The sequence below is a fragment of the Nyctibius grandis genome, chromosome 4 (assembly GCF_013368605.1).
Source record: "Nyctibius grandis isolate bNycGra1 chromosome 4, bNycGra1.pri, whole genome shotgun sequence".
NCBI classification, from domain to species: Eukaryota; Metazoa; Chordata; class Aves; order Nyctibiiformes; family Nyctibiidae; genus Nyctibius; species Nyctibius grandis.
In genome coordinates this window covers 81352852-81368522 of record NC_090661.1, presented here as the reverse complement: position 1 = coordinate 81368522, position 15671 = coordinate 81352852, and the positions used below count along the sequence as shown (strand labels likewise).

Genomic DNA, 15671 nt, shown 5'->3' with positions numbered 1-15671 from the left:
AAATGCATTTGCAGTTCATAAGGATATTCAGAAGTACTTGATATTCCTGTGATGGTGTTTATCCAGCAATGCATTTTTTTTTTTTTAAAGTAGGTGATAGATAAGATTGCTTTTTTGTCTTTTCTTTTTAATGGGCACACTGATGGCAGTACCAGACTGTGTGTTCTTTTCAATGTTTATCTTTGTGGGAATAAAGTATAACAGTATTAAACTTGAACTACATTTTAGTAGCTGAGTCTTTGCATGAACTACAGAGACAAGCCTGTCCCTCCTTCAGTGCTGAAGGGTGCACAAGAAAATAGCTATAGAAATTAGTTTCTTAAACAGATATAGTCACAGAAGTGCCAGAGTAGCAATATAAGAGTTGGTGGTTATTTCTGTAACACCCTGCATTGATGAGGATCACTCTGGCCTGTACTGGATAAGTTACAAGTGTCACCTTAGCTAAGTCATCGTATGATGGCAAACAGTAATGACTGTTCTCTTCTGTCTTTCATTTTTTTAAATTCTCATCAAATAGTTGCTCTATAATGTAAGGAGCAGGTGCATCAAAATGGGAAGCTTATTAAAGGCTGAACTAGGAAAGGCTATATCAACTTCCTTGCCCATTCTAGTCTTTCAGCCATTTTCTGGGTATCAGCTCTTCAGTGGTGGAAGTGTCTCAAGACTCCTCCTGTCAAGCAGGGAAGCTATTAAAAGCTGTCATCTGGAACTTCAGTGATTCCAGCTGAGTTGCTTCATCTGTTGTCTTCAAACCTTTTCCTGAGTTTGGAAGAGGCTGCATATTGTAAGTGTTTTTTGAGGAGGGAAGCATTATTAAAACTTTCTTTTCTGATGCAGGCCTTGTTTGGTTTGCCTGCACAAATACTTCCTCAGAAGGAGCAGAAACAGACTTCAACCAGACTGATAGTCAGTACGTGTGAGAGCCAGATAACTTGTAAGTTGAGAGAGTTTTTGGGTGGATTTGGTTGCTGGTGACCACAAATTCAGTTACGTTTTGAACAAGTGGACTTTTCATAAATGAGTAAATTATCCGTCTGTGCACAGGCAACGAATGGTTAAATTGTTAATCTCAAAATGGGATATAGTAGTACATAATTGAATGAAAGAATTAGTGCTAAGGTTTAGCTGTATGCAAGCTGGCATGTTTGACCTTCCTATTTAAACTCTTACGGAAACCTTGTCAGTTGCTAACATATATCCATGTAGTCATGTAAACTTGCTTTGGAGAGGTTTTTAATACTGTGGTGTACTGAATGTTTTTCTTGAGAGTTATCACTATTAAAAAATGCTGCTTTAAGTATCCAGTTGGAAGTTACTGGGAAGGTTACTTGCTTTGGTGTGTCTATTTGCTTTTAAAATCTCACTTCTTTTGTATCTTTGCTCAAGATTGATCTAAAAAGATGTTTCCCGTTTCAGCCTCTGCATGTGTTTACAGGTATCTAAATATCCTTCAGCTAAGTCTTTGAAAGCTGATTTGGTTACAGACAGGTCACAGAAACCACTCGATACTTTAAAGAAAATTTATTCTCAAGTGTAAAAACACTTTCTTAAATTACTGCATAACTCTTATGAGGTTTTAGGTGAGAGAACAAGTAGTAAACTGGACTAGTGTTTGGACTACACTAAAAATCACTTTCCTAGTGATAGATTTGCCTAGCTGTCTTTATAGCTTTTACAGCACAATAGTTGTGCTGAATAACAGAGATAAACAAATGGAGTTTCTCTGGAACTCCAGAGTAGTAGTGAAAAGGTCACTTTTTATTTAGCTTGCCTGATACAATGACCAAAAAAACTGGATTGTGAAGGGCTAGTAACTGCCAAACCACTGACTTAACTGTAGCAACTGAAGAAGTGCTGCTTGATTCTTTGCCACACTTATAAAAACTTCCCTTTTTCTCAAAAAAATCAAGGGGTGGGGAGTGGGAACCTTAGTAAATTTTAGGTAGGTTTCAGCTTGACTTCAGCCTTTCTCTGAGCGGGAGGGGGAAGGTAATAGCATGGCATTTCTTTTATTTCTCTTATGTTAATGTTGGAGAAAACCTGCATTCCTTAGCACTCGACTAGATTCCACTGGCACTTGAGCTGTCAGCCCAGCCGAGCCCACCCCCATGCAGCAGTAAGGAATCTGATGTTTTATTTTTCTCTTCCCAGCTTAACATGAGTAATTATCGTAGTTCAAAGCTGTAGGATATAAAGTGTTTTATCTCTCAATTGCAAGCTAATTTCTGGCATAACAATTTTGCTTTGTCATTTTTTTGAGGGGAGGGGGGCAGTTGGAACGTGGCCCGTTCTCCAGTTACTCAAGATAGTGAAATGCTAGAGACTTTGTGACCCTCAAGCAGTTACTAACTGCTGCAAAGAGTTGTTGCTTAGCCTTTGTTGTGGCAGATTTTTACATAGTTGTCTTGCACTTTTTTCTTGCAAAGAACAAACTTTCCTGCATGTGGGTTATTAGTTTTGAATATTTGAGTGATGCTGCTAACTAACCTTGTAACTGTGTGGCAATGGAGGAAGTAAGCTGTGAAGGGGTTTGAAATTGATGGATCTAGCTTCTGCTTTCACAGTTGAGTGTAGTTACTTTCTTCAGACAGGCTTTCCCATTTGCTTGGTAGCTGGCCCAAAAAACTTGTATTTCTGTTTCATATAGTATAATTGTTGCTCAGAAGAGCACTTCTCTTCTGTTCTGTTGCTTTTAAATTTGGAGCAACTTCCTCAAATAGGACAAAATGTTGTTGGGAACAAGTGTAGCTTCAGTATTTAGTCAGATTTGCAGCAATACTGCTGTTTCTCTTTTCAGCCACGTTCTTGTAGCAGGTAAAGGAACTTCATCTCTAAAGATGTTTACCTTACAAAGATTGAAAGGATTTTTCGTTAATTTCTATTAAGCTTCTAAAAGGATTTAAACAGTTAGAAATGGTATTTATAACTTCTCAAAGTGGTAGCGATTATATACTATCAAATGTTGGTAGCACTTTAATATCCTTTTTCTAATGTGGAGTTGATTTGTCAATGTTCTTCTGATGTGACACAGCAATAGTTTGCTGTTACACATTAACTGGATAATATTATGTATTTTTGTACAGTGCCTGGCACAATGGAGCTCTAAAATGCTAAAAAATTACAGTGAAAAAACTTCTGTTGTTTTAAAGAAATTGAACTTTCTGATGTATCTTTATGGTTAAGTGTCAAATTTAAAGATTAATATTTAAGACAAGTTTATAGAGGCTTTACTTCTCTAGAGCTTCGTATTAACAGTGACCATGATTATTCCTTTGGTATGCAAGAGGTGAAGCCGGGCTTTGGCCAGCTTTGCCAGTCATGGAAACTTAACAAAATAAGCGGTTTTAGCCTAGATATTTGTATGTACTGGGCTGTAACCTTCAAGTTGCTTGCTTACACTACCTAATTTCCCCCCTTGTTTCAATGGAGAATAGTAGTAGCTTCACATTACAAAGCTACACTGAGGAAGGCTGTCCATTCCATCAAGCATGTTCAGATGCTACTGTCTACAGTAATAGGGCCAAACGAATCCATTGGTACCAAGAAAAGTCCCACAGATTTCAATATTATGTGAACTAAGCTTTCCAGTAGGGACTGCAAGAGTAATGCTTTCATAATGCTTTAATTGGGCAAACATAGAGAAGTGATGTATATTAATGTTAGTCCAAAACAATGTTTTAGAAGTAGGCTGGATCCAGCACCGTTTTGAGTGGAAATAGGTTTTAATGGCTGAATGTAGACTGTAAAAGTGGCTAAGAGTAGATTCTACTCAAGATGGCATGGAAGACAATAATTGTTCTGAGTGAGAAATTAGGTCTGTAGAAAGAATTAAATGATAAAAATTCTCAGGAATCACTGACAACTAGGAATTATATTATACCACTCTCATTGGTTATGTCATCTTGTAGTAGAAGATTCTGACTACATTGGTAACATCTGCTGCTATGCTGTAGTTTTTTAGCCTTTACCACAACAACCACTTGATCTCTTCAAAGAATAGTTTTCTTTTTCAGTGTGAGTCAAGAAATAAATAGCAAATGCTATTGAAAGTAGTTGTTTTTAAAGCTTTCTCGGATGTGAAAAGTAGTTTGTTACTTGACCATATGGTAAGCTTAAGTTTATATTAAAAACTAATTTTAGCAGCTGAGTAAGTCTTCATCTAACTCAGAACTAATGACAGATCAGATATTGTTTTGATTTCTAATATCCTCTGTCAGTTATTTCTGCTGAGTGCCTGCTTTGTAATAGTTTGCAAATTCTTTGTGATGACTCTGCACATCAGTGGGTTGTCTTCTACATGCTGAATTCCTTGCAGAGCTGGTACAAGTGGCAGAGCTGGTATCAGTTTTGCACTGAAGGCAAAATCAAGCTGGAAAATAATCACATAGTATCAAATTTCTGACACACTTAAGTTTTTAATGGTGCTGTAAATGAGCACTGTCCCTTGGAAAACAGCCCACCATTTCTAGTACTTACTCTATTTAATGTAACTGGATATTGTTGTAGCTAACTAAAACATCACATTTAACATGTGAGCTATGATTTACACCATTAACTTACTGTACACTTGAATTAACTGTTAGTCAAGTAAAATGAGACACTTATGACAGACAAATTGTCCAATATACTACAGAAGGTGGATAATCACTATAAGATACTATGTTAGTAGGTATCTTGGAGGTGAAGAAACATTTACTGTGGCAGGGCTTATGCCAAAAGACAAATGCTGTGAGTTTCTGTTGCTTCAACCATATAATAGTGAGCACATGAAGATATTTTTAATATAACATTAATAGCTCAGTGAAAAATATTACTTTATCAATAAAGCTAATTTTAGTTGAGTGTGTTTCCCTTGAGGGGAACATTAGGATTAAACAAAGTCAATGAGGGACAGAACTCTTGTCTAGTTCCTGTATTTGCACATTGACTTAAGAGATGTTACCTTAATCTATTTACTTATGTATTCCTTCTCTGCCTCAGTACATTGCTTAGCACTAAACCCATTTAGTTTTTGTAACCCATCAAGGTAACAGAAATAGATGCTTGCTTGACAAGGCTGCAGATACATAAGCCAGCACGGATGACAGGCAGATGAGAACCACGTTCAGTAACTTGGAACAGTGTCATGGGAAGGAGAGGGGGAATTGTAAGAATTTCAGAATTGCTTAGAATGAAGAGTGGTCTCATGACAGTGGCTTTGGCAAAATAGTTAACTTAGAATATGGTAAAAAGCAGTGTCATGTAAATGGTGGAGTGGTGAGTGTTCTTCCTTTTATCTACTGATTTTTATTTACTGAATTTATCTATCTACTGCCCCTATCAGGTGCTAAAAGTGAGTCTTTTTTTTCTGATTTGTTGTGTCTTAAAATCAGTGACAGTTGGTATTCCTTCTCCCCCTGCTATCAGAGGTGTTCAAAATTACTTTTTCTTTCTCGTGCTTATAAATTTTGTCTTCCTGCAGGAAACTGTTGCTGTCTTGAACTTAGAAAAAAATTCTGTTACTCTGGAACCACTGATGCTCTAGGAGGGAGCTCATAAGGGAAGTAGTGCTGACCTTTCTGCAGAAAAGGGAAAAAGTCAGTGTTGAACAGTCTGGTATTCAGAAGTCAGTACAAGTTTGCATATAACAAACAGAAGATCCTAAAATTCAGTGCCTGGTAGCCAGCCTACATTTTCAGTTGTGGTATATTAAAATGCTTCATGTAGTTAACACCACCTGTCAAATTAGCAGTGTTTTCAAACAGTAAAATGGGTTATAAAAAGTAACAACAGATCTTGTAGTTAACTAAATACCAAAGTGAAATGAAAGCATTTATAGTGGACATCTCTCTTGCACCTGATTAATCAGACACCTTAAACTTGAGAGGAAGAAACTTCTCTACTGTTTTTCATCTGAAACTTACTCAAGAAGTGACAGAGAATACATATTAACTTGTCTTTTTTTCAGTTCCTTGAATATTTTCTGTGCTAACACATGGATAGGTGAAATATCAGTTTAATATTATGGTTACAGACACCACCTCCAACTTAGTTTGTCGTTCTGATGAAGGAAAAAAAACAGCCTGGGGAGAAAGTCTGTTACTAGCTGTGTGAAGCTATAGCTTGGGTTGGTTTAGAGACTGTCTGTGCAGTACAATATTTATATTAGATATATTCTCACAGGCCACTCTGCTGTATCTGGAAACAAATCTTTCTTCCACTTGATATGATCTATGAATATCCCATGGTGAGGCTTTTTGGGGCCCCCAACATAAGAAGGACATGGAGCTGTTGGAGTGAGTCCAGAGGAGGGCCACGAAGATGATCGGAGGGCTGGAGCACCTCTCCTGTGGAGACAGGTTGAGAGAGTTGGGGCTGTTCAGCGTGGAGAAGAGAAGGCTCCGGGGAGACCTCATAGCAGCCTTCCAGTGTGTGAAGGGGGCCTACAGGAAAGTGGGAGAGGGGCTTTTTACAAGGACAAGTAGTGACAGGACGAGGGGGAATGGTTTTAAACTGAAAGAAGGTAGATTTAGATTAGATCTTAGGAAGAAATTCTTTACTGTGAGGGTGGTGAGACACTGCAACAGGTTGCCCAGAGAAGTTGTGCCTGCCCCCTCCCTGGCAGTGTTCAAGGCCAGGTTGGATGGGGCCTTGAGCAACCTGGTCTAGTGGAAGGTGTCCCTGCCTGTGGCAGGGGGGTTGGAACTAGATGATCTTTAAGGTTCTTTCCAACCCAAACCATTCTATGATTCTATGATTTTATTATTACTCTGTTACCAACAGAGCCAAAAAGCCTTAATCTTAAGTAAACTTTCTAGATACTTTGACTTAACACTTGGAAGGCTGGGGGGACAGGAGGCAACTTAGTTACTGGGGCAGGGGGGAGATCCTCATCAGCCAAAATTCTCTTCAACATGCAGATATTAGCAGATTGCCAAAGGTGATGCAAACCTACCAGCAGCATCATGGTGTTTGGTTGCTTGCTTTTCAGACAGGTATCTGAATAATGAGAGAATTTAGCTCTATTATATCAGATGCTACCTTTTAGTACAGTACTAATCTGTGTATACATCTGCAGCAGGATTTATGTTAAGAAATCCTTAACATCCTTAACCTTAATCCTTAACCACCACCACCACTTAGAAATGCAGTGGTGGTTCACAGGTCTGGGTACATGGAAATGAACTGGAAGAGCTTTTGGAGTCTGCATGCTGTTTGGTATGAGACATTTCCCTTAGACTTCCTTGTAAGGTAAAAGTAGCTAGTTGCAGCTGTGAATCTTATTTGTAGAGCACAATTGCTGTATCTTATTTTTCCAGATGAGTTTTGGACGTGCACAAAAGGTCAGAGCTGACTTACGTTATTTGACTGAAGTGGAGTTATGTCTTAAAGCAGTTTTAACTTGGATGTACTGGTTTAGAAGCAGAAACTCTTCTCTTGACAAAAGAACTAATTTCCAAATTATAATAATTCTGTAAAAATCTTACATAATCAGTATGTGCTTTTGTTTCCTTTATGATAAGTTGTGCATCCTGTAATTAGCTAAATTATCCAAGCCTCAGCTCTGTACTGGTAACAGAGTTAGTAGACATTAGCAGCATGAATAAAAGTCTTCTGGTACCTAAATGATGTCACTTTCTGGTTTCCATATGGTTCTCATTTCATAGTTATGTATTTTGCTTGGACAGCAGGGTTTCCTTAGCCTCAAGCCAATTGAATTTGTCTTAATTGCCAGTGTAGACAGGTAGGTCAGTTTGCTGCTATTAGGGACCAGATGGCTGGAGTGTTCTAATTTACTTGACTTATTGCCAGATGACTTTGAAATTGTACCTTGCTATGCCTGGAATGCAGTCTCCAGGGTAATCATGAGAAAACCAGGAGCCAGTGTACAGCTTCCATATTAACTGAAAGGCAAAGTGGATAGGCAGTCTCTTTACATTCATGCCTGGCTTGAAGGAAAAGTAGTCTTGTTGACTGATGTCACTGGTAGTATATGTACATTGTTCGTTTGGCATAAACTAGAAGCAGGAAGAGAAATCAGCTGTGTATTTCTTTGGACTTACTTTTCAGTCTCTAATTGCATTGGCCTATTCCCCTACAGAGAAAAAGAAAAAAATTAAAGCTTCTTAAACAAGTGTTAAACTCGCTAATTGCAAGTTACATATCAATCACACTTTTAATTCAAAACAAGATGGGGGTGCAATGATGAAGAAATTGGAAATTTGCTTTAAGTGCTTCCAAGAGAGCCTTTGAAGGAAAAACAAAGTTTTGTGGGTTTTCTTAAAAAAAAAAAAGTTGTACCTTGTTGTAACTGCCTTTTTCAGCCTGACTGAATGAGAAGGATTGGATTGTGAGGAGTGACTTGTAAACCCATTCTCTTAGATTTTTCTAAAAACACTCGAACATTGCTTGTGTCTTCTGTTCACAGTTTGCAGAAAGTTCTGTCTTTACTGGAAGCTGTTGTAATCTGATGATCATTTTTGAGTGACTTGTGAAATTTAGGTGGGACCAAGACATTTCATGATGTACCCCAAAGCTGTCTGACTTGCATCTGGCAAAGTTTTATGCTTTGCTGCTATGACAGAATGTATGCAATTCTGTTTTGCTAACATTGACCATGTGGATTATGGTAGCTAAGGGTCAGGGCATGATAAAACAACATTCACTCCAACAGCTGTATTTCTAAAAGAGCTGAGTGAAATAGCTTGAAATACCAACAACTGGATCTACTTGATACTATAAATAAAGACAGAACATGGGTTACAGTGAAAATACTGTAACTGACAACAATGAAGGTAAACAGCTAAGTCCTGTTTTGCTTCTCTTGCTGCCAGAGCTCCTTCCCAAATGCTTTCTGTGTAATTTGGATCCAACGTCTGGTTTCACAAAGGGAAAGCTGAACAACTGTGAAGTAGTTAGAGCCCTTGCCACTTTTGAAGCCGCTGACACAAACTGTCACTGAACTCTGAGGTAAAGGACCTGCTTTCTAGGCCTTCAATGGACAAGCCTCATGGGGAGGGATGAACTCTGAAAGGTATGGGATATACAAGTGGATACCATTAACTTCAGTCATTATTTTCCTTATATTGTCATGTGTGAATAAGACCTCGCAGTATGTAACCTGAATTCAAAATGCGTTCACGAGGATTTAATTCTCTCTGCCCATGTTGTATTTTTTAGTCTGCACTGAAATGTACATTGTCTATGCCAGCAAGGAGTAGGCATAAATGTGGTGTAACGTTGGCTTGCTTCTGGCTCTGCTTGATGGATTATTCATAGTCTTGAAATCTAGGCCAGTTTTGCCTTCTTAAAATGCAGGGTGGGGGGAAAAGGACTGACAACTCTGTTTTGAGATTAATTCTAGACATGGCTATGCAATGTAGAAGCTGTTGTCATTGTAGAGTTATAGCAAATACTTAAGTTTAATTTTTCAGGACAGACATCTAAAGAAATTGAGAAAGAAGTTGCAGAGAACGTCATGGAACTGCACTGATTTATAAGAAATTTTTGATGCGAGATTTAATGCTCCCATTGTTGTGTCACTGTCCTTCCTGGAAGCTTGCAAAACATGGAAGAGTATATAAACCAGCAACTGGATTTTAATGTGAAATGGCTTATGGTAAAGTTGCTTTTACAGCATACAGACTAGATCACTTTGAGTGGTACTTCGATTTGTCAAGCAAAACTCATACTGTAGCTTATTTCTTGGGAGAAACCTGGGGCTCTGCTAGTGTTACAGCCAGGGCCGTATGTGTTCAATGGTGATGATGTGGGAATATTTTTAGGCTACTTGCTAAAATGACAGATGTGTCACTCCTGAAACATTGCAAGAACTAGTTCATCTAAAGTTGTCTTCCTTTTTAACTGGGGAAATCATATAAGCTGCAAGGAAAAATTCACTTCCAGCATTTGGCAATTTGTCAAACTGATATTGTCAATATAGGCATTCAGAAGAATCTTTATTTAAAAAAAAAAAACAAACAAAAACAAACAAATAAAACCACCCCCAAACAATAAACTTTGGACTCTCATCTTAAATATTTCTGTGTTTTATTCTGTATGCTACATGCAGTTTGTACTTTCAAACTTCTAGAAGCTAAGAGAACTAGGTATTACTGGGTGTTTGTGGTATCGTTGTTTAAACAACTTTTGGAGAATTACAGAAGCTGAAACTATTTCCCCTTCTCAGTGAACAGCTGTTCTTTGCTATGGCAGGCTAAGAAGGTGGGAAAGGGTCCTTGTGGGGTGCTCATGTCTTGTCTTTCCTGCAGTAGAAGCAGACATGACAAAAATCTGCAAAACTGGTTATAAGGAAAAACCTCAGCCTGATCAGAAAGTTTTCCTCTTGCTTTTCTGTGGAGAAAATACTCTCCAGCAGGAAGCTTAAAACATACAAGTCTTCTACTAATCAGTGGCAGATAAGAGTATGAGACCTACAAGTAAGGTTAAAAGCCAAAAGCAGCAGGAAGTCTCAGTCTCCTCCTGGTTCTTCTAGCTGCATTCCTCAGAGGCTTTTCAGTGGTGATATATGCCCTCTGACTTGTGTGTGTCCCATTTCCTTTAAATTTCTAGACTTCTGTGCCTCTTGTTCCCTGTTTTTGAGAAGCAGGGAAGTAGCTCATTCTTTATCTGTATTCAACTGATTGACCTCTAATCTCCCGAAGAGTATGGAAATGAATATGGATGGGTAGAAGTTGTAACTATGAAACTGTCTTGGTAAGTTTAGCTTGAGAGCTTCCCTTACTCTGTGCTGCTCTGGGCAGGTACAGTGTTTAAGAAGTTATGGTCTCTTTACTGTGTTAACCAGTGCAGTTTCTTTGGAACCGTGAGTAATGGCCACTTCAGTATTACTTAAAAGCCGAAGCTTCTATTCCATGGAGACTGTTCCTTCTCGAGTAGTTAGGGAAAAATTGTCTTAGGAGGTAAGAATATCTGAAACCCAAGTAGGAATCCTGTTTTTTCTACATGCATACCGTTCAATAGAAATAAAATACGGGTTTACCAGGTAATTGTTCTGTGTTAGCATGAAGCTTGACAAGCCTTTTGTCTGAAATAGGGAATGTGTAGATATTACATCTTAAGATAAAAAAAAAAAAAAAATCTTAATTTCCTTGGTATTGGAGTATGGAGAAGGTAGAATTGAGAGAATCTCAGCCTTATGTTACACTGCAGTATGTCTGAAAATTGCTTAGGCTGTGTAAAATTGAGTCTGAAGAAACCGTGTCTTGTTAAAACAAAATAAGAAACAAACCAAAATAACTCCCTAACCACAAAACTAAAAAGGAAAACCCACAAAACTCTTTCGGGGTTGTGTATTTTTAGTCATGAGTGGCTTCATGTTTTGAGACTTTACCTGTTAAATAGTATGTGGAATACATTTGTTCTTTACATGCCATCTCTATACCTTGACTACAAATGCAAAGAAACTTCTGGAAAGGTTAATTAATAGCTATGTAAATATGAAATGCTTTCCTTTGAGCCACAAGGTTTTATATTTAAACAGATTCAGTGAGTATGTGCTGTATTGGTGCTTAAAATATAGTAAAAATTCCTTTCTTCTAGAAAGGTAGGGGACCTTTTTAATTGAGGCCTCATGGGAACTGCCTGAAATCTTGTGTCCTGTCTGTGTGCTACGTAGTGCTGAGGATATTGGAGGAATGCGTATTTCTGCTTTGTGATTGAAGAGAAGTGTCTTTGGAGTTTAGAACAGTTTTGAGGTTGAAACTCCCCACAAAAAAATGAAAACAAGAATTGACTCATATCCTGTGTTACTTTCATTTGAAGATTAAAGATCCTAGCTAGCCATAGCAAAGAATGTCCATACTTATGTATGTGTATGTATAAATGTATGAAGTGCATATATAAAATGTGTATATATATGTATAATTAGTTAATAATGCTTCTTTGAGTAGTGAACTTAGATATCTCCTTTTATAGAAGAGACTTATGCTTTCCAGACTGAATGAACAAATACTTTTTGTATGGTTTAATAGAACTAGGAGTAACTTACACTTGATGCTTGATGTATTGTAACTTGAGCAAAAGTTGTTTCTTGGTTGCTTCTGACTGGCTGTTCAATGTAAAATACCAAAAACGATTGTTAGAATGACCTTCAGATTCAAGCTTCAACTGATTTTCTCCTCCTGCTGCCTTAAGCCACCCTCTGTTGTAAACTTTTTTCATGCATTTTTTTAAAAGCTCTATATCCACAGAAATACATTTTTAAATATACTGAACTATGTGCAGATTGGTACAGCTGCAAGAGAAATAAGTCTTGAAGGCATGGTTCTTTGGAATAAAATATTCTTCATTTTCACCTGGTGACAGCCTTCTGCCTGAATGATGGCACTTTATCCAAATTACTCCTTTTCTGTGTCATCTTTATCAGGCATGTGTACATACAAACGTGAGAAATATAAAAAAATGTGTTTCATGAGTGCAATGAAAATAATTAGAACAAAGCATGTTTGGTGGGACATGTACACCTGACCCAAGAAACGGGGCATGGGATTCATTTATAATGGCTCCTGAGGCATTGCTGTGAAGTTTAGGAGTCAAAGTGACACCACAGTGCTGTAAGAGAGAAACCTATCATAAAATTGAATACCTTTAACCTTCTCTCTACTCTTCCCTTTGTTACTTATAAATATCTATGTGACTACTTGTGAGTCCAGTACTAATAGATTTAAAAAAAAAAAAAAGAAAAAAAAAAAAAAAGAAGAAAGTAGGCTAGGCTGACTCTGTGTTTGAACCAAATAAAATACTAGGACCAGTGTACTTCTGTAAAGCCCCTCCGAAAAGGACCAGACTAGAGAGTGACAGTTTTTGGCAAGCAGCCTAAATTTGCAAGGAAATGGTGCTTCTGGAAGGCTGGGCTGCATTAGAATTGGCAAGTGCTCTGCATACAACTTCTGTCAAAAACTAGCAAATCTTTAAACACCAGCTGATCACGGATTTTCAGGGCTATCTTGTCTAGCTTGAGCAGGCCTGGCAGCTCTTAACACAAACTAGTGTCTGGGCTAAAGACCTTCTGCTTTGTGATGCCTTTCTGAATAGCTTATTCAGCTGGAAAATACAGTGAACAAAGGAGCTGGAAATATTTTGTCAAGTTGGTGATCTCACAGTTCAGAGAGCCAGCTACCAATTATAAAGACTTCTATTGTATAACACAAGAGCTAGTGTATAGAAAACTCCAGCTCTTACTCTATCTCTTTATTGGCTTCTGCATAATTATTTTTGCCTAAAGGACAATGTGGATGTGGGATGTATTCTCAGTAATTAACTACATTATTCTAATAGACTAGGTTAAATAGCAAAATGGGGGTATTTTTTTTTTTTAACTTTGAACTTGATTTCTGACTTTTGGGGATTAGGAGGGAGGGCAGCCTACAGAGGTCACAGTGATTAAGTTTTTACAACTAAGTGCAGCAAACAAATAGTATCATTTCTATGGAGACTGGGAAGAAGGAAAAGTGTTGTCCCCCCTCAGTTAATTTAGTAGAGATGTTGGCAGGAAACAACGTATGATCTCTAAAGCATGAGACTAACCACAGTATATAGTGATCTCAAAAACAGACGAAGCAACAGCAAACATAGTGAAAGAAATTGTCATAAGTACAAATCAATTTTTTTGTTGCTGTTTTGCTATTTGCTTTCATCTAGGCTTTACAGTGAAATTCTGAATCTTAAGTATGACTTCTTTCTCCCGCAGGTTGGAAAAGAGACTGTGCAGACAACAGAAGACCAGATCTTGAAAAGGGATATGCCACCAGCGTTTATCAAGTAAACTAATTTTATTGTAAATCTTCTTATTGTAGGTACAGGAAACTTGTTCCAATGATAGATCATTGTTACTCATTTCTGCTGTACAGATTAGAAAATACTCTTATGTTTTAATAGCTCTTTGGGGTCTTGAGGCTGACCTTTGTCAGGAACGACCCTTCTGCCAGCAGTGGCTTTTCCTGTTACCCTACCTATGTACCTGTATATACAGAATGTATTTCCTCCTTTAAAAATAAAAATCAGAGTAACAATGGTACTTACCTATGTGCTGTTGTAGTTTTGCCTAACGGGGTCAGAGACAATGTAGTGTTCTCGATCTTTTCTATTAATTTTGTTGGTAGAAAAGTGTGAATTTGTCAGTATAGGCAGTTGATGCATTACATAACTGCTTGGGAATCTAAGACATTTGAAGCGCAGTGACTGACACTCTTAATTGCATGTCCTGGTGTCAAGGACAACTGATTTTCTCCTGCTGCTGCCTTAAGTCTTAAAAATTATACATCACTTCTTGTTGTGGAATTGCCAAGCTTCTTACTGCCAACTGACAAACTTTCACTGAAGTGACTTTGAATATTTTACTGTATTGCCAAACACAAACAGCCAGATAGTCAAAACAAGAAAGCATTGAGGCAACTAAGAAAATACTAAAATGGAGAAGAGAGATGAAGTCTAAAGAGAAAATTTATGTTAGTGAAAAAGGATTTAGTTTGTTGCATTCTAGGTTGACAAAATGAATAATTAAAAAAAATGCCTAGAACCAGGTGGTATTAGCATAAGAGTTTAAGAATGAAATAGCTGAATTATTGGTGAAGTACAGTCTCTCACTTGAGACCACTTGGTATGTCAATCAAGGTGATGCTACTGCCTGAGTCTTTCTAGGGGAATCTGGGGAACAGGAGATCTGTAGGTCTGACGTACCTTTGGAGCAAATGACTAGAAATTCTGTGCTAGAGAAGAGAATTACCAGATCCCAAATACATATGATTTGCTTTGGGTGAAGGGACAGTGTTTCTGTGGAGGGAAATTCTGCCTTATAAATCTTTGTGTTCTTAGAAATGTCACAAACAGGGATAGGGTAATCCGGGTGATGCCATGTACACTGATTTCTAAACTTTTTGGCAAAGGCTGAAGGCTTTTAAGAAAGTGAAGTAGCCACAGGGTAATAAGAAAAGTTCTTGTATAGAAAATAGAAAATTGAAAGTGAAAGGGAAAATTACATGATTAACCCTGACAATGGTAGGAGATAATCAGTAGGGCTGTAGAGATCTCTGCTGGGATTGTGCTTTTCACTATGTTCACAAGTACCCTGGAAACCAGAATGAGCTGTGAGGCGAAAGTACTTGCTAATGACCCAAGGTCTTACACAGGGTAGTGAAATTAATGGACGACTGAGAAATTACAGCAGGACCTTATTAAGCTGAGTGATTTGATATTATGTGTGGATGAAATTATTTTGAAAGATCTGAAACGATGCACACATGGGAGAACAGCAGGTGTAGCATCAGATAGGATGATTGAGTCTGAACTGACCATTACCAATAGTGAGCAAGGTCTTGGAGCTGTGATATGTTGGTGAGAGCATCCCTTATATTCTCAGCAGTGGTCAAAAAGTAAACCAAATGTTAGGTTTATCAGCAAAGAATGAGAGACCAAAATGTCACTGTATATTTTTCTCCCACATCTTGAATACTGCATGCGCTTGTGGTCCCTAAAGTTTGGAAAGGCTGTAGTAGAACTGGAAAAAGCTCACAGAACGACTTCAAGGACAAAGGTATGGAATTGCTTCTGTATAAGGCAAAGTTAAGTAGGCTGGAACTCTTCAGCCTGGGAAAGGTGAGAGAGGGGACTGGGGCCCTGACAAAGGTCTAAGAAGTGTGAGTTGCATGGAGAAGATGGAAACTTTTACT

General features: G+C 37.9%; 1 protein-coding gene across 3 annotated transcripts in view; it reads left to right on the top strand.

The window, feature by feature from the left end:
• Positions 1–15671, top strand: part of VCL (vinculin) — a 68670-nt gene that overhangs the window by 14908 nt on the left and 38091 nt on the right. For all 3 annotated transcript variants that reach the window (XM_068397959.1, XM_068397960.1, XM_068397958.1), the window contains exon 2: positions 13694–13764. In XM_068397959.1, coding sequence (XP_068254060.1) covers positions 13694–13764 — 71 coding nt within the window. The remainder of the gene's footprint in view (positions 1–13693; positions 13765–15671) is intronic.